The sequence below is a fragment of the Hemicordylus capensis genome, chromosome 1, assembly GCF_027244095.1.
Source record: "Hemicordylus capensis ecotype Gifberg chromosome 1, rHemCap1.1.pri, whole genome shotgun sequence".
Taxonomy (NCBI): domain Eukaryota; kingdom Metazoa; phylum Chordata; class Lepidosauria; order Squamata; family Cordylidae; genus Hemicordylus; species Hemicordylus capensis.
Genome location: NC_069657.1, coordinates 244,252,004 through 244,270,446, shown reverse-complemented (window position 1 = coordinate 244,270,446; position 18,443 = coordinate 244,252,004). Strand labels below are relative to the sequence as shown.

General features: G+C 42.0%; 1 protein-coding gene across 3 annotated transcripts in view; it reads left to right on the top strand.

Annotated features, from left to right (window-relative positions):
* CD2AP (CD2 associated protein) overlaps positions 1-16,513 on the top strand; it is a 117,505-nt gene extending 100,992 nt beyond the window's left edge. For all 3 annotated transcript variants that reach the window (XM_053283973.1, XM_053283975.1, XM_053283976.1), the window contains exons 14-18: positions 6,763-6,878; positions 10,878-10,967; positions 11,559-11,746; positions 13,263-13,326; positions 14,458-16,513. In XM_053283973.1, coding sequence (XP_053139948.1) covers positions 6,763-6,878; positions 10,878-10,967; positions 11,559-11,746; positions 13,263-13,326; positions 14,458-14,499 — 500 coding nt within the window. In that variant the 3' untranslated portion in view covers positions 14,500-16,513. The remainder of the gene's footprint in view (positions 1-6,762; positions 6,879-10,877; positions 10,968-11,558; positions 11,747-13,262; positions 13,327-14,457) is intronic.
* The last annotated feature ends 1,930 nt before the right edge of the window (positions 16,514-18,443 follow it).

The following is an 18,443-nucleotide window of genomic DNA, read 5'->3' as shown; positions in this document are numbered from 1 at the left end:
AAAGGTGGTAGATCCTTCTCTTTGGCTGAGGTTGAATTAACATAGTTGTATGTTAAAATACGTTACCCTGGTTATGATTAAGATAACACTACCATGCTGGAATAGTTTTGAGAGTCCTACAAATGTACTTCTCCTGCTTTGCAAGATATTTTTTTGTTCACAATCTTTTCTAGATATTCCTCTCCTTGACTTTTCTTTCCAGATTTTGTTTCCTATCCTGTTTGACATGTTTCACTTCTTACGTATCAGGAAATTACCCTTCCCTTCTCCATTTTGGTAAGATAACTTTCTATATGGCAATCCAAATTCTGTGTTCCATATCGGTTCTTGAACCTGGGCTCCTGTTCTTGGCCAGTGTAGAACTAGTTCTCAGATGGGGTATGCTCTTATTATTTATCTGAAAACCTTTAAATTTTCAGGATACTGCTTTCTATGTGTCTCTTCAAGTATTTGTTCTAGATATTATTAGATGGCAAGATGTTCTGTTTCACGCTTTACTAACCCATCCGTGATTCCTTGTGAGCAGCATATAAGCATTTAGGTTTGACTGTGACATCTGCTTCCTTTTTGCTGAATTATGTAATATTTCTGATGCAGCTAGTTTGGATGGTTTTGTTGTATTACTTCACCAATCAAGAAAAATAGATGTTGTAATAACAGAATTGTTTGTCTTTCTAATGTCAATATCTTAAATGTTCTTTGGCATGATCCTGCCTTCCATTCTGGGGCTAGGGGTTGCACCTTGTGCATGGGTCTCAGACTGATTGAGGCCGTTGTGGAGGAGGGGCAGTGCCAGGCCTTCATCACTTATCGGCCACTGGAGGGTGGCTGAAGTTACAAAGCGGGTGGATAAATCTACTCTGCATATATTCTGCATGCAAGGACTGACCGGGAGTGCTGGTTAATGGGGGAGGAGGCAGCCACCAGTGGTAGAGAGTGGGGAGGTCTCTCCACAGATATGCAGCAACTTGATAAGGGTAATGCCCACTTATATCTCCTCCTGGCTTCTGATGTGATTGGGCATGCATTGAGACTCTGCCATGCCTCTGGGTAGAAGCAGGATTGTGCCCACTATGTTTAATTACAATTAATTCTGTCATATTCTTCCACAACGTACTCTTGTCTCATTGAATTTAATCTAATACATTGTTTTTTGTCTCAAAACAACATTCTACTGCTTATTACCTAGCTTTTCTGTGTGATTGAAGTCTGGTTATGATTTTTTTTTAATGTGTTAAATGCTCATATTCATCATTTCATGACAGCCTTGCTAATATTCTTTTTGAGTATCTGAACTGCCACAGTTTCATGTATTTTTGTTGCTGATTCTCATGCAAACCAATTCAAGCTTCTGTTCAGTATTTTTATGTATTGCTGTCAAGTGCTTCACAGAATACTTAGGATTGTTAGCTGTTGCTTGATCTTTGAAATCAAAACAAGCTTTGGATAATTAGCTAGATAAGGCAGTCATTTTGTACAGAGACAAGGTATTAAGATTAAAATTCAGAATATGTAGACTTGCCAGAAAAAATGTAGGGGTGTTTTTGCTAGTTTGCCTATGGACTCAATCACAATTAAAAAAGGATCAAAAAGGAAAAAAGATGCATACTGGTGGCATGGTTTGAAACCTCTCCAGCTACTGGCTGTGAGAAATTTAGCCTCAGTTGACTGAGATGAGCCCTTCCTAATCATAATGGCACAGTGGGGAAGTAACTTGCCTAGGAAGCAAGAGGTTGCTGGTTCAAATCCCTGCTGGTATGTCTCCCAAACTATGGGAAACACCTATATCGGGCAGCAGTGATATACAGTAGGAAGATGCTGAAAGGCATCATCTCATACTGTGCAGGAAGAGGCAATGGTAAACCCCTCCTGTATTCTACCAAAGAAAACCACACGGCTCTGTGGTTGCCAGGAGTCCACACTGACTCGATGGCACAACTTTACCTTTCATCCTAGGCTCGGTTGCACAAATATTATAGAATGTTTTATAAGCAATCCAGCTACTCAAGGATAGGGGGAAATGTTGCTGTTGGTAACCCTGATAGGGGTGCAGGAAAAGGAGGGAAGTGCTCCTATCAGTAGTCAGCTGTTGGACAGAGTAGTGTGAAGAAGTTCAGTATAAAACATCCAGGTAGCCTACCTTGAATATTGTGCCAATTATGAGATCAATCATGTTAATGGTGCATTGGCTCCTACAAACTGAGGAGCCTAAGCAGGGAGCACGGCAGGGCAGGAGATGTCTTTAATGGTAGAGTGTGTGTGTGTGTGTGTGTGTGTGTGTGTGTGTGTGTGTGTGTGTGTTAGTTAAGGTAGGGAGTGGCCAGATGGCCCACCCCAAGTGAGGGTTGTGCAGAGCATACTCCCCACCGACCCTCCAACTATGCAATACCATGCTGACTATACAAAGCGTCTTGCTTAAGGCCACAAATATAATTCGAGACAGAGACTGAGTCTGTGCCCCAAATTTCACCACTCATTTCAGCCTTTGCTGTTACAGCACTGCACCCATATTAAAGCAGGTGAAACGGTTATTTTCACTCCCGAGTCGTATTCCAAATCGGTTCCCTGTCTCTTACTTAGAGGCCCACTCGCCATCAGGTGAAGCAGGCCTGATTCTTGAGAAGAGAGTCAAAAGACTTCTATAGCTTCTCCTGATTTTGAGAGGATCTCTGGCCACATAGTCCACAACCACTCAAGAGAAAAGCAGACTGCCTTTGGGCATGTGCAGAGTGCCTTTCTTTCCAACAAAATGTTAACTGGAGCTGAGGCATATAGACTCCCTCACTGCATTAAAAATTATTATTATTATTATTATTATTATTATTATTATTAATTACATTTTTACAAAATGTAGTGGGGAGGCTATGATGGAGAATTGCAGGCTCTTTCTGAGCATCTATATAATACTTTTTAACAGCGGAAAGTGTATTCAAAAATCAATCTTCCCTCATTCCCATAACAGCAAACAGGCAAACTTAAAAGCCCAAGGATTCAAAGCTGCACATGTAAAAGTCTTATGTAAAAGTCTCATTGGACAAAGTGGGGATTACTTTAAGGAAATATTAAGTGGTGGAGCAGGGAAATGCTTGACTAACAAGCAGAAGGTTGCCGGTTCGAATCCCTGCGGGTACTATATCGGGCAGCAGCGATATAGGAAGATGCTGAAAGGCATCATCTCATACTGCGCAGGAGGAGGCAATGGTAAACCCTTCCTGCATTCTACCAAAGACAACCACAGGGCTCTGTGCACGCCTGGAGTAGAAATCAACTTGATGGCACACTTTACCTTACTATTTCTGTGCTACTATATTGCATGAGATTACTCTGACCACATCAGCATTGCTTGCTTCTCAGCATTTAAATCTCCCAACTCTCACCTTCAGATCACTTCTTCCCCTACCCCTTTCTTCTTCTAATTGGTTTCCATGTGTTTCTTCCTTCCCAGCTATTTCAACCTTATTCCTCTCCCTCCATTTTCTGTTGCAGTTTTTTATCTTTGCCATTCTTCTCCCCTCCTCCCTTCTTCCCATTTCCCCCTTCTTCCCCCTCTGCCTACCAAACACATTTCTTTTAACACCCCCTTCCCACATTAGTTAAATTAAATACTTTTTCTAAAATGCTTCTGCTATGCTAAAACCAATTTAAAAGTTGTCTGAGCCAGAGGCCTAGCAGACAGCAAGGCCTAAACACCAGAGTGCCCAATGGCCTCGCAGCAGTTGTGTATTGAAAAAGGAAAATTGCTCTGTGTGTGTGTGTGTGTGTGTGTGTGTGTGTGTGTGTGTGTGTGTGTTTTAAGCTTCCTATAATCAATCACTAAAAGTCTTTTGTGTGATTCATGGATCAAGCCTGATGGACTGCATTTGCAGAATAATATCTGTTTGTTTGTTTGTTTTGTTTGATGCATTTCTATACTACCCAAATGCAAATTCTCTGGGCAGTTTACAAAACAATAAAAACAGCCAATAAAAGATTAAAACATTTCAACAATTAAAGTTAAGAAGTTAAAACTATTAAAATAGTATCTAATTAAAAACCTGGGTGAACAAATAGTCTTGACTGCCTTTTTAAAAGTTGCAAGAGATGGGGAGGCTCTTATTTCAGCAGGAAGTGTGTTCCAAAGTCCAAGGGCGGCAATGGAGAAGGCCCATCCCTGAGCAGCCACCAGACGAGCCGGTGGCAACTGCAGATGAACATGTTTAATAGGGCCTGAGTTAGGGCCTGAGTTCCTGCCTTTGCCCTAACTCCTGTTTCCGGGTAGACGTGCTGCTTTCGCATCAACTACACTAAAATTCTGAGTTTCACCATTGTTTTCTATAGACAGCTATCACTTCTGTCCCATGGGAAATTGCTTCAATGGTGAGCACACCCAAGACAGTGGTGTGTTAGTCTAGCTGTTGTCTTTATGGATACTAGTATTTCCCTAAATGTGAATCGTAGTTATGACTTCTGATTGGCAAACAACAATGGAAGGCAAATGCAGGCTAATATCACGCTAAGCAGTTGGGCAGCATACTTCCGGCATGTTTTGCTTCCTACATCAGCTTGTCCATGATTGAAGCTTGCTTAAAAAGAAAAAAAAGTGAGAGGGGGCTAGGGATCTAGGCTAGTTAATGGTCCAAAGTCCAGAATCCAGTCAAAATCTAGCCAGCTGGACCATATAGTGACTGTAGGTGAGTGTGCATGAAAGAGTGGTAAGCAAGAAGGTTTTGTCAAGAATGGATGTGTGTGAGTGAATACAGTGCGAGATCTGGAACAGGGATGCAGTGCGAGAGGGAGAGAGCGCATATGAATATGGTGTATGGACAGCTATGCAAGTGAATGAATTCAGACAGAAAATATACAAGATCCACCTATAATTTCTACTGAGTACAGGTCTGTGATCATGCTTCTGCCAGCAACTTGGTTTTTCAAACACAATAAACCTGCAGAAGCCCTTGTGTTCTTATCAGGCACGTTACCATATTGTAAATCAATAAACTGAAGACCTGAGTGGTTAAATAAGTGCTATGTGGTCATATAAGAGATGCATCACTTTGTTTTAGTTCTGTTTTGTTAAGTTTGTTAATCGTTATGTCATCTGGAAAGAGATATTTGTGTTGGTAATGTCAATGAGAGTATAAGGTTAGGTTTATGCTAAAACTAACCAATACTGAAGTTTCCATAAGTAAAGCAGAGATGTGGGTTTTCTGGGGAAATGCCAAATTGAAAAAATCAATATTTTCCTGATCTGCATGTCTTGATTTCCCCCACCCCCTCAGAAAATTCTACTACATAATTTTTCCTGATGCCCTAAATAAATTGTGATCTGATCTGGCATGTTTAACCCATGTAGTTCTAAAACCTCACACAAACACCATGTTAATTTGGGGGAGGGAAGTGGGGGAGAACACTAAAAACTCACAATTGTGATTTAAATGTTACATTGAAAGAAATTCAAAGCTTTAGGTGGAAAGATTAGTTTTATTACATCTGTGTATCAGAATCTCTAAATCTGATAGAACAACATCATTCCTCTGGTGCTGTGTGGAGGCAGACATTCCTGACATGGTCAGCACTGGGCAGCACTTGCTCTTCTGCCATGGGGGTGGGGGCACTTTTCAGCAGAATTGGAGGCTGTGAATGAGAGGCTGGAAAAACACATGGAATGCCTGGGAGAGTGCGGATGGGACACTAGAAAGGCATGTGGGGACATCTGGGAACTATAGGTCCTCCCAATGGTTTTCCCACAGGGAAAACAATAGGCAGAGCTAATTCCCAGGTGTTCCTACACACCTTCTCAGTGTCCCATTCACACCCTCCCAGCATCCTGCACACTTCCTTGCTGGAAGATTCTGGCAGTGGCGCACCTAGGTGATTTTGGCGCCCACACTGCCACTGCCACAAGCCCCCACCACTGCAAGGCTGTGGTTCTGCAGGGCAGCAGCAGAGCAGGGTGGTGGCAGGAGGCCACGGACTGGGGCCCCAAGGTCCAGGGGTAAGAGTGCCTCTGGATTCTGGTGAAAAGCCCCCCCCACCCCCGCTCTGGAACTAGCAAGTACTGCCTGGCACTATGGTGCCAGGGAGATGGTTCATTTCTTACGGTCAGAGATTTCAATATAAAGGCCTAATTTTTATTGGAAAACTCAATAAATCAGGAACACGTACATACTCGCTCACACATTTGGTAGGGATAAATCACCTGAAAAACATCATTACAACTTAGAAGTTGCCTAACATTGCATTGGCATCCATTCATTGTTATGAATTTGAATGTATTTTATATGACAATCACCAACATCCAAACTAGCATTGCAAGCATGCAGCAATGTGACTTCCAGACTATTGCTACATTGACGCTTGAGCCAGAGAAGGCGCAATTTTTTTCAATCTCCTCTTCCCTGTGAAGACCACTATGTGTACCAAAATACGTCCCTGAGGGTTGCATTACCCTCGGGGACATATTTTGGTGATGCACAGTGGGCTTCATAGGGAAGGGGAGATTGATAGAAATTCCCCCTTGCTAAATCAACAGTGTATGAGGGGAAATTCCACCCCACATCTCTGAAGGAAAATCTTTTTTCATACCCCCCCCCCCAAGAAGTTTTAGCACATTTCAGGTTATGTAAATCAGGCTTCAGCCTATTGACTATTATATAGTAATAGAGAATTGTGCTGTGGGTTTTGTAACATATTTTGATAGCATAATCTCAAAGTAGAGCTTAAAATTTTATCTCATGAAAGTCTGAGCTTTCATTATACCCTCTCCTCTTAACTCTCTTGTAGATCTCTTAAGTTTTGATGACATAATAGCTACCTCAGATAATTTATCGCATCCCACAGCAAATAGGCCGAAGATGCCTGGCAGGAGGCTACCTGCTCGCTTCAATGGCAATAATTCTGTGAGTATAAGAAATGACTATCACTCTGAAGACCAACTTAAGGCATCTAATTTCCACACAAGAAATGAATTTTCTAACACTGTATTTTTGAAAAGCAGCAATGAGAGGGGTCTTTTAATATGTTCTTACCTATTTACGTATTCTCCTTTTTTCACGAATGGCCAACAACTTAAAACAATAATTAAACCTTAATCAGTATCATCAGTTCCATAATGCTATCATAATGTAGCACAAAAATTTTGTTAACTTCTTGGTTTTTAGAATCTGTAGTTAAGAACCAACCTCAGCTAAGCAACTAAAGTTGCTCAGAGTCCATAGGAAGTCTAGTGGAACAGAGAGGTTACCAGCCATCTAAATCCTAATAGAGCAGACCTGGCAGATCTCCCTGGGGAAGAGTTTCACAATATAAGTGTCACCATGGGGAAATAGTCCTGTTTCTATGGCACTGCAATTAGAAGAGGTACTTGAAGCAACTTCTCCCCAGCTGATCTTAGCCTAGGTGGGGGGCAGGGGTTAATATATGTAAGATGGTGTGATAGCTGTAGTCTATAGTGTTTTAGGGAATATCTTTCTTTAGACTCTAACCAACACCATGAACTGAATTGGTAACCAATCCACTGATAGCCAGTGGAGATCAGAGATCTTTATGAATATTATAAATATTGATAAAAGTATGCACTGGCAGGACTTCAGTGTAAATGAGGAAATTATCTAAGAAATATTTACAAAGTGTGTGTAGTATATGTTCTATTATTCCATTCTGTGCATTTATGTTCTCCAATATCACTTCAGTCCTTTTCTTAGCCTACAAAGCACTGGGGGTCTAGAATGAGGCTGAGACAACTTTCAGAATAGCACACGGACACTGTTTGGTTTGATGTCTTCCACAGTAAAATTTAGAAATTCACTTCGGTTATAAAAGTGTAATATATGGGTAACTCACAGCTAGACTTTGGTCATGATCCTAAGTGCATACATGTGGAAATTTGGTTCCATATAAGGGAATAGGAATGACTTCCACATAAAATGTGTTCAAGGTTGTGGTGCCAGTTAAAAGTTGAAGGAAGAGTCCTTTGGCCATGCAAATTCTGCTGTGCTGGCATCCTCTGCCCGTTAAAATAATGGCCCCAGTATTACTGTCTTCCTTTCTGGGGCCCCAGTCAGTATTCCCTTTCTGGTCAACAGAAAAAAAACAGACTTCATAATTCGTTCACTCAATATACGAGAGCACCCCACCACCCCAAGCACAATGAGAAATTGAAGAGGCAGTAGGGAAGTGAAAATGGGAACCCCTGGCAGTGCCAGCCTATTCAAGTGTTACCTAAGATGACTGAACTAGAAAGTGAGCAAGAGGGCATCCCTCCCCAGAGCTTTCTTTTCTCAGCACTTGCCAGTTTGGGCTGCTGCCTCCTTATCACCCAGTCACCTTCATGGTAGCAGTCAAAAGTGGTCCTCCCTTTTCTCTCCTGAAGAGCCAACCAGCTGCAAGGATGGCTTCCTGTCAAGGAAGATATTCCAGGTGAAGTACCATCCACCACCCCACCCCCGAATCAGAAAAAGAAGACAAAGATGGTTCTCTGTCCCCAAAGGGGACAGGCAAAATGCACGCACACTGTACCAGCAACAGCCACTGGAGCGATGCTGTTTTGGGGTCGAATTGGGCCAGCTCCTCTCCCCCTGCTAAATATAAAGAGAATTTCCATTTGGAAAGATATCCCTTTGCCCAGTTAGCTGGGGGTGTTATTAAGCAGAAACAAGGAGGGCAACAAAGATTGTATGGGGTCTGGAAACCAGGTCCTGTGAGGAATGGTTGAAAAAGCTGGGGGTGGGATGAATATGAAAATTCATTAATGCACAGAAAGGAGGAGTAGTCTTGTACTCTGCTGCTCCTGAGGGCAGGACTAGAACTCCAGGAGCTGAAGCGGCAAGGTAGACAACTGGAGCGCAAGTGGAGAAGACCCGACTTGAATCCGACAGATTACAACATAGAGCACGTTTGAAGACCTATGTTCATGCAAAACATGTGGCAAAGAAGCTATTTTTTCCTGCCATTATTGCATCTGCAAGCTCACATTTAGCGGAATTGTTTAGTTTGTGAGAGGGCTAGTACATGCCATTTCTCCCTTGAATCAGAATTTGGAACAATCTATTACCCATTGTGACATTTTTAATGAGTTCTTTTTTGGATAATATATCTCGTATTCAGGCCAACTTAAATTCAGACCCCACAGTTATTGCAGAGTTTAATGTGGAGGTGTTCAGAAACTCCTTTTATGTGGTTAGGTTCAATGAGTTTCATTTTGTGACTCTCAGATGTGGACAAGCTGCTTGAAATGGTGCAGCCTACCACTTGTCTTGATCCTTGTCCAATATGGCTTATACTATCTGGCGGGGGTCGTAGAGGGCCTGGAAGGTATTATAAATGCTTCTCTGAGAGAGGGAAGGATGCCTTGCTGCCTTAAGGAGGCACTTATTAGACGTTTTCTGAAGAAGCCTGTATTGGATCCCTCAGAGTTAAGCATCTATAGGCCTGACTCCAACCTTCAACGGCTGAGCAAGGTAATTGGCCTCCCTGCTCCAAACAGCCTTGGAGGAAACTGATTATATAGACACATTTCAAATGGGTTTTCAGGTGAGCTATGAGATGGAGACTGCATTGGTTGGCTTGATGGATGATCTCCAATGGGGAATTGACACAGGGAGTGTGACTCGGTTGATCCTTTTGGATTTTTCAGCAACTTTTGATACTATCGACTATAGTATCCTTCTGGAGCATCTGAGGGGGTTGAGAGTGGACACACTGTTTTGCAGTGGTTCCACTCCCACCTCTCAGGCAGAGTCCAGATGATGTTGCTTGGAGACAGTGGTTCTTCAAAATGTGAACTTTTATATGGCGTTCCCCAGGGCTCATACTGTGTCCAATGCTTTTTAACATCTACCATATTTTCTGGTTGAAATGCTGCAGCGCGTACATTTTTGTAAGTTCTTTTTTGGTGCCTGCAACATTTATGCCAATGTGGCGTTTATACGCAAATGGAGACAGCCACTGAGGAAAGGGAGGTGGTAGCCGCTGAGGCGGACAGTGAGGTGTAATGATGACACTTCAGCGAGGCTGGGTTCAGCAGTCCATATTAAGGTAGTGCCACAGGCAATTGAGGAGGAGTAGAAGAGAGCAAGCTGGAGGGGAGAAGGAGAAAGGGGGCGGCAGCAGCAACAGCAAACTAGTTGGCCCTTCCACTGAGAAGGAGGCACCGTGGCTGCACAGCAGGGCCCTCCAACCAATGAGAGCCTCAAAAGCAACAGAGTTGCTCCCCCTCAGAACAGTAGGGGCACGTATGCTGGTAACCTCCAGACTTGACTACTGCAATGTGCTCTATGTGGGGCTGTCTTTGTATGTAGTTTGGAAACGTAGTTGGTACAGAATGTGGCAGCCAGGTTGGCCTCCGGGTCATCTCGAAGAGACTATATTACTCTTATATTAAAAGAACTATACTGGCTACCAATAAGTTTCTGGGCAAAATACAAGATGCTTCTGGTTATAACCTATAAAGCCCTAAACAGCTTAGGCCCTGGGTATTTAAGAGAACATCTTTTTCACTGTGAGCCCCATTGCCCATTGAGAGCATCCAGAGAGGTTTGTCTGCAGTTGCCACCTGGTGGCTACACAGGGATAGGCCTTCTCTGTTGCTGCCTCAAGACTCTGGAATGTCCTCCCTGCTAAGATAAGAGCCACCCCATTTCTGACAACTTTTAAAGAGTCATTTTTCCACCCAAACATTTTAACTAGAATTGTGGTTTTAGATTGTTTTAAGGTTTTTAATTGTTTTGTGTTGCTGTAAACCACCCAGAGCTGGAAGTTTGGAGTGGTGTACAAATATAATAAATTTAATTAATTCATTAATGGGTTGGAATGGCAAGGGAGCAGATTTAGGCTAGTCATTGGGCTTCTCAAAGAGCACTGATTTCCAGCCCTTACTTTACTCCTTTCCCCTTCTCTAGTCAACTCAGAATTTGAGCATAGAGAAAAGTGTGAAGGTGCACAAAGAAGAGGAAGAAAATGCCAAACTAAAGCCACTTGAAGTTAGAAAGGTAACCTTTTTAACATTGACATTGCTTATGTTGCTTGTAACAGGAGGTTTAATATTGTTAGCCATGCAGAATATTGTGTCCATACATGAAAGAGAACTTCTCTGATAACAGAGATACACACTTCCCATGAGCAGTTCAGTGATATGGAAAAAGCAGTTTAAGCTGGATATTGTCTGCCATTCTAAGCAAAAAAAAAAAAAGGCTTTCAGAATATTATTACAAATTTTGTTACAAAAATAAAATATCTAATCGTTCCTGGAACAGATCATGTTGATCATCATTGATAAATTGCTTTTGTAGAGCCAGTGAGTGATTATCAAATAAATAGTCTTATGTCATTGGAAATAAATGTGGCTTACGACTAGATGACCCATAAAAGCAAAGTGTTTTCAATCACCATCCTTCCATAAAGTGTCAATCGAGGCTTATCTATTTAAGTATAAGTGGAAATACTCTAAGCTGCTGTTTTTTTACATGGGTGTAAAAAGATTTTCCCTGTCCTTCAACCAATATGGCAGTGCCTCCCTCCAAACCCCTGTGTATTTGTGTGGTGTGTGTTTTCTTATTTGGATAACTAACTTCTTGTTTCAGCCAACCACGTTTACTTCACCACTTCTGTCTTCATCACCAAGACCAAATTCTGTTGTACTCAGTGCTGGTGCTGGGGAAATGAAACTTAAACGGGAAGCCGATGAAGGGGGAAAGCCTTCTCTAGAAGAGCTCAGGTCTCAGATCTTTGAGTTGCTGACTGTTGTAGAAACACTGAAAAAGGAGCATGGGTAAGTGTTATTCATTTGGAGAAGTGTTATAGCTCAGTGGTAGAGTATGTACTTTCTAGGGGTGTGCATGGACTGTTTTTCGCGGTTTGGTCTGCAGTTAGACCAAACCATGTGTTTGTGAACTGGTTTAGTTGAACTCAAACCACCGAGCTGGTTCACTTCAATCTCAGACCAGGCCCCCTTCCTTAAGGGCTGTCCAGTTTGAGAGTGAACTGCCTTGATTCTGCACATTTCTAGTGCTTTCATACAGAGAGCCCCCAGTTCAGTCCATGAACACTCTAATGATCAGGCAGAATACAATGGTTTGAAAGGCCTCTGCTGGAGAGCTGCTTTCAAAGTAGGCAGAACTGGGTGAGATGAATTAATGGTCTGACTTGATAAAAAACAGATTCATAGGTTCATCCAACTTCATTGGATCTGTGGATTATATCCTCTTGATTTCATTTGTGACCAGCCATGCATGTTTGTTTTTATCATGGTGCTTTTATTTGAAGATGTTAATGCAAATCCAGTTTTAGTACTAAAATGTATTGAGAGAGTCCTTCTTATTTATCTACATTAGCTGATAATGGTCTAGTTCACACAATACTACTCTGTCCATGCATGAAGAACTGATAATCTTTGCACTAGAAAATGTGCTACCAGGATAACAATAATTGCCAAATTCACAAACGATGGTTGTACATGTGAATGCACACCTGATAGTGGTTGTAACTGCACGGAGAAAGTGGTGTGTGTGTGTGTATGTGTTTGCACGCCCAGAGCCTATAAGCTGACTCGTTTCCTGAGGCAGAGAGACTGAATACTCTGATCAGTGTGAAGGATCTCTGGTGAGGAGGGAGTGCTTAAGCCCAAAACCTGCTCCCAGTCTTACTCCAAGTTCAGTCCTGGGGACAAAGTTCACCAGAGCAGCTCTCTGTGTTGACTGTTCTTTTCATTTTAGGTCCAAATGGAGTTTGTACACTATGTGGTGGTGTTCACATAAGGACATAGGCATAGCGTCCATTGGACAAGACTGTCCCTGGGCACTGGTCAGGGGGCCAGCAAAGGCCCCCACTGCTGCCCCATTGCCTGCTGCTCATACTGCCCATAATCTTCACCACTGGGTGGAGCAGGCCACCCCCCGTGGTGGCGGCGGTGGGTGGGCAGGTGGGCTTTCCCCCCCCCCCCCCCGCCACTCCTGGCTGGCGCATGGCTTCTTTTGGGCCTGCATGCTCCAAGAATGGATAGTGTCGTGTGTCATGACGTTATGACATGCAACGATATCCAAACTCTGAGAATGCAGGTGCTCAGGCCCGAGAGAGCAGTGTGGCAGTGGGGGGTGAGTAGCCCCCCCCAAAAAAAAATCAAGGGAGGGCCTCACAGACAGAAGGGGCATGGCTTGAGTGATGGGGTGTGTGCCCCTCCCCTGGGGAAACTTGTTCCTGGGCCTCCGGGCAGCTTGCTGCGTGCCTGCATAATAACTAAAATTTTAATCATGATAATATTAACTATGTTTGCCTTTTAACTTTTAAAGGAAAGAACTGGAAAAATTGAAAAAGGAATTGGAGGAAGAAAAGCAGATACGTAGTAACCTAGAGGTAATGTGTTGAAGTAAGATGTCTAGATTTATGGAGCAATGAGAGGCCTTTAAACAGTTTCCATTATTTCAGTGGCTTGAAGACTGAACTAATAGTATTATTAATACGTAGAACTTGGGTAGCACTTTCAAGTGTTCCAAGCACTCCGCGTGAATTGTCCTTACAACAGTCCTATAAGGTAAAGTAACGTGTGCCATTGATTCAGTGTTGACGCCTGGCGACCACAAAGTCCCGTGGTTGTCTTTGGTAGAATACAGGAGGAGTTTACCTTTGCCTCCTCCCATGCAGTACAAGATGCCTTTCAGCATCTTCCTATATCGCTGCTGCCCTATATAGGTGTTTCCCATAGTCTGGGAAACATACCAGCGGGGATTCCAACCGGCAACCTCTGGCTTGCTAGTCAAGTCATTTCCCTGCTGTGCCATTAGGTGGCTTCCTATAAAGGTAATTCCTAGATATTGTCCCCAAGACATCTGGCTCCAGATTTTTGAAACAGGCCTTGCTCCCAGCTATAAGCATCCCAACTGCAAAGGAGTTAAATTGCCAGCAGAAGAAGAACATAAGAACAGCCCTGCTGGATCAGGCCCAAGAAGGCCCATCTAGTCCAGCATCCTGTTTCGCACAATGGCCCACCAGATGCCGCTGGAAGAAACAGGAACCATGTCTAATGCTGGAAGGGGCTGCACATTACAGAATAGGAAAGAAAGAACTGAAGGAGCAGGTCTATCACAATAATGAAGTTGTCGCTGGGTTTTAAAATATATTTGATGGGCATGAAATGTATGCATTGAAAGAGAAAATGCACAATAAATAAACACAAAGTAGCATCCAGAATAAAAGTTGCATGAGCTGAATGGTTCAGCTCACGCCACTGGCGAGGAACAATTTTTGGTGATTTCCCCTGCAGCCCCAAAAATATGTTTGAGTGGTTTGAACTGGAGGGAGACCCTTAAGGACATAATTTTGGAGGGTGCATGGGGCTGCAGAGGGAAAATATGGCAAAAATTGCCCCCCCCCCCCCCGTGGCATTAACATACTAGTTGCATAATGTCTAGTCTGAATAATGCCTAAAGTTTGTTCATTCTTTTATGAATGCTCTAATCTGTATGTATTTGTGTGTGTTATCCACAGGTGGAAATAGAAAAGCTCAAGAAAGCTGTCTTGACTACATGAAAGAGCCATAGACTGTGCATCCATAACGTGCCAGGATTTCAAAGTCAAAATACAAATGAAGTTGACTTTTTTTTACTTCAAATCAATGAATGCTAGCATTCCATTTTTTTTAAAAGAAGAAATGAATATAATCTTATATTCAGTGAGCTAAGCAAATGGATAATTCTTTTTTGTTTCTTGCCAATATAGGAGAGGCCTTATTTCTTACTGTGCTGGAATTGCAAACCTTTATTGTCTTGGTTTGCTTGAAAATACTACTGAATCTGTATAAAAAGGAGAGGGGTGGGTTCTTAATAGATTTTTATTGAATACCTATAGTCTAATTTTTAAGAGATCTGTACTATAAATAAGGTGATATATCTTTGCAAAATAATCTGTAAAGTAGTTTATTGGGAGGCAAATGGTGTAGTCTTGTAGTCATCATAGTCACTACTCCCCACCCCCCATGCTAAAGGGAATATGATGTTTGTATATTTTTTTAATTTTCGCATTCCTATCCAGGGTTACACGGTTGTGCCTCTCTGCAGTGAGAGTATTAATAACATACAGTTTTTTAGTTTGGGATTTTACTGGGAAATGCTAAGGAGCAGATGAGTCATCAATGCCTAGCAGCTCAGCAAAGCCCTTAATCCATATTCATTCCTTCTAACTGAGAAGAATATTGTGAGACTTGCACTATGGGATTCATAAAAAAGATTAATGATTGACCCACAACGAAGACATCTATACCAGGATGAATGCTTAAAACCACAAGAAATCCAGGCACGAGGCTAAAATGACCGTAGACCGGAACCTCTCGTGCCTAGATGTTGCAGAAACATATTCTGATCGCTACACTTCTGCGCTTTTGTAAATTTTAATTTAACACTACAGTCTCTCATGGCTTTAAAGATTTTTAGCAATAATTAAAACATCCTTAAATCCTTCCTATGCCAATGAAAAGTTTAGAGCTACCTGTCTAAATGCAAAGTTGCACTGAGTTGTGTTGCTTACAGCCTGACAGCATTGAGTAAGGCACAAGTTGGTTTCTGTACATAAATACTTGAGTATTACATACACCATAGTACTGCAATATGCTCTAGCAAACAAAACTAATTGACTTTTAAATGTATATTCGAATTGTCATCAAATGTCATAGATCTACTTTTGGAATCATTGTGTGAAATTTAGACCCCCACCCCCCGGGGCCCATTCTATGTGGAGGAGAAAAACTGAAAATATACAGCTGTCACGTTCAAGCCAAGCCTACAAATAATACAAATCCCACCCTCTCTTAGGCCTCCTCCATTGCTATGCTGAAATAGTATAGAAAGGGTTGAAGTCTTATCTCTTAGGTCAGTAGCAAGTTTTGATACTCATCTCCTGCCCTTAAGAAGCAGAATTTGGATAGCAAAGCGGGGCTTTGTTCTCTTGATAATCAATGGATTAAAACCTGGAAATGAAAACTAGAGTGTATAAGTCATACTTGTTTGTTTACCATATTGGTGCATGACCAGTTGTGCAGATAAAATAAGTCAGTTGTATAATGATTGACTTCTGTTGCCAATTTACAAGTTTAATAATCTGAATAGTAACTAATGTATCTCTGGATTCTTAAATTATTGCTCAGATCTATCGCTCTTGTAAACTAATATGATGCAAACTCTTAATTAGCCAGCTACATCACAAATAAAGTAAGCTGTAGTAAGCATTATTTTGGACAATTGGGCAACAGAGCTCTTTTGATACCTGCTCATTAAAGTCTTTCCTCTTCAACTGAGGTCTCATTATGCAAAACAAGATGGAGGATAAAGAAAGAGAGTGCTTTCTGTGCTCTTTGCTGTAATCCAGAGCGCAAAGCAAATTATATTGATAGGTTGCTATGTGACAGTTTTGTCTGCCTTGAAGCTTCTAGCAGATTAATAGGACAAGACAATCACTTAAATCAAAGGTGTTAATTATTTAATGGCCTTTTTTGCTGTAGCAATAAATGACCAAGTGCAATGACTTGATTTAATAAATTCTTCTAACAGTCGCTGCTATGAGTATTTTTCAGAGATCTCCCAAATAATATGTCTATCTTAAATTAATATTATGTAGTGGGATGTGGGGAGGGTATGCAGACATTCCAAAGAATGCAAGTTATTCTAAGCGGTATGCTTCACTGACTTGTTTACAGGTGCTATAAAACCATGCATGCTATCCAAATTTCACAAATAAAATGAAATGCTGTTTAATATGTTGGTGCAATTTTTGTTCAGATGGATTCACACACCTTGGATAAGATTCAACTGGATATACCTATACACACACACGTGCGCATGCAAAAGGACTTGCAGTCTGCAAGAATTCCTCCTATCCCATGAAATGACCGTGCACTCTCCCTTCACTCCTTGTTAGTTAATGGCCAAAAGGCCTCCTTTGCTTTGAGGATGCAATAGTGCTGCTGCCAAGAACCCTTGAAAAGACACACTCTTAGAGACTGAATGGAATAGACAAACGAAGATATGTTGTGCAAATTGTTTTGTGTCTTTCTGTTTCTTAAGTGAGTTTTATGGAAATTTGATACAGATGGCAATCCAGTGAACTGAAACAATATAGCTTTTTTTGTTTTTTCATCATTCTGTGGACTTCCTGTCTGTAAAAGTATCCAAGAAAGAAATCAAAGTTGGTGGGAAGGCATCATTTCCCATGCTTTTCCAATGGGAGAATTTTCCTACATTTTTTGAGAAATTAATGCTCTTCCCCACAATTTTTAATTTTTCCAGTGGTGTGGACGAGGTCGAACCTACCTCTAAAATGGCATGTTTCTATCTTTCATGGTCATTAGTCACTGTCTGTCTGTGTGTGTGTGTGTGTTAGGGATGTGCACAAAACCGGTTCACCCGGTTCGGTTTGGATCCGAACCTGGTCTGAACCAGGAGGGGGTGGTTCGGTTTTGGTTTTGTCCGAACCACCCCCTGGTTCGGTTCGGATCCGAACCGGTTCAGATCGGTTTGGGCACCTGAAAATTGGTAGGATGGTAGCTGGCACCCAGGGGTACCTGTCACCCAAACCCCAAAGCAATCGGACACTCGTACGATTTTTTATGAATTTTTGAAAATTATTTTTATTTTTTTCTCATAGGATATAATGGGACTCGAACCAGGCCATTATTCCTTATTGTGGAGCACCCATGGGTGCCAACAACCATGCAAACCCTGAAGCAATCAGACACCCCTATGATTTTTTATGAATATTTGAAATATTTTTAATTATTTTTCTCACAGAGTATAATGGGACCCAAACCAGTCCATATCCCCTATTGTGGAGCACCTAGGGGCACAAAAGCGGGGTGGGTGGTAGACAGACAGGGCTGCCTACCACCCAAAAAATCCCAAGGCAATTGGACACTCCTCTGATTATTGGTGAATTGTTAAAGTATTTTTGAATTCCTCATAGAGAATAATTAGGATTGCAGCAAATGTCGGGGGAAAAGGGGTGTCATAGAGTGGAGTGTGGTGGGTGGTAGTTCCTAGGGTGGGCAAGGAAGCTATCAGAATTATTTGAAAGGAATTGGGCAAAGGGGTGATTTTTACGTGATTTTTGAAGTTTACGCATCTTTAAGGTTTTTCTCCATAAAGAAGCATGGAGGTGTCAGCAAATGTATAGCTTCACGTCGGGGGCAAAGGGGTGTCGTAGAGTGGAGTGTGGTGGGTGGTAGTTCCTAGGGTGGGCAAGGAAGCTACCTGAATTTTTTCAAAGGATTTGGGCAGAGGGCTGATTTTTGGTTAATTGTTGAAGTTTATGCGTCTTTAAGGTTTTTCCTCATAATAAGTTATAATGGAGCTTTCAGCAGCCCCATAAGTGCACATGGGCAGTGCTGGGGTGGCCCAGAGCGAGTGGTGGTGTAGTGCACAAAGGGTGCCAACCACCCCATGGGTTTCTAACCCATGGAGTACAGGGTTCTCTTGTTTCTGAGGTAT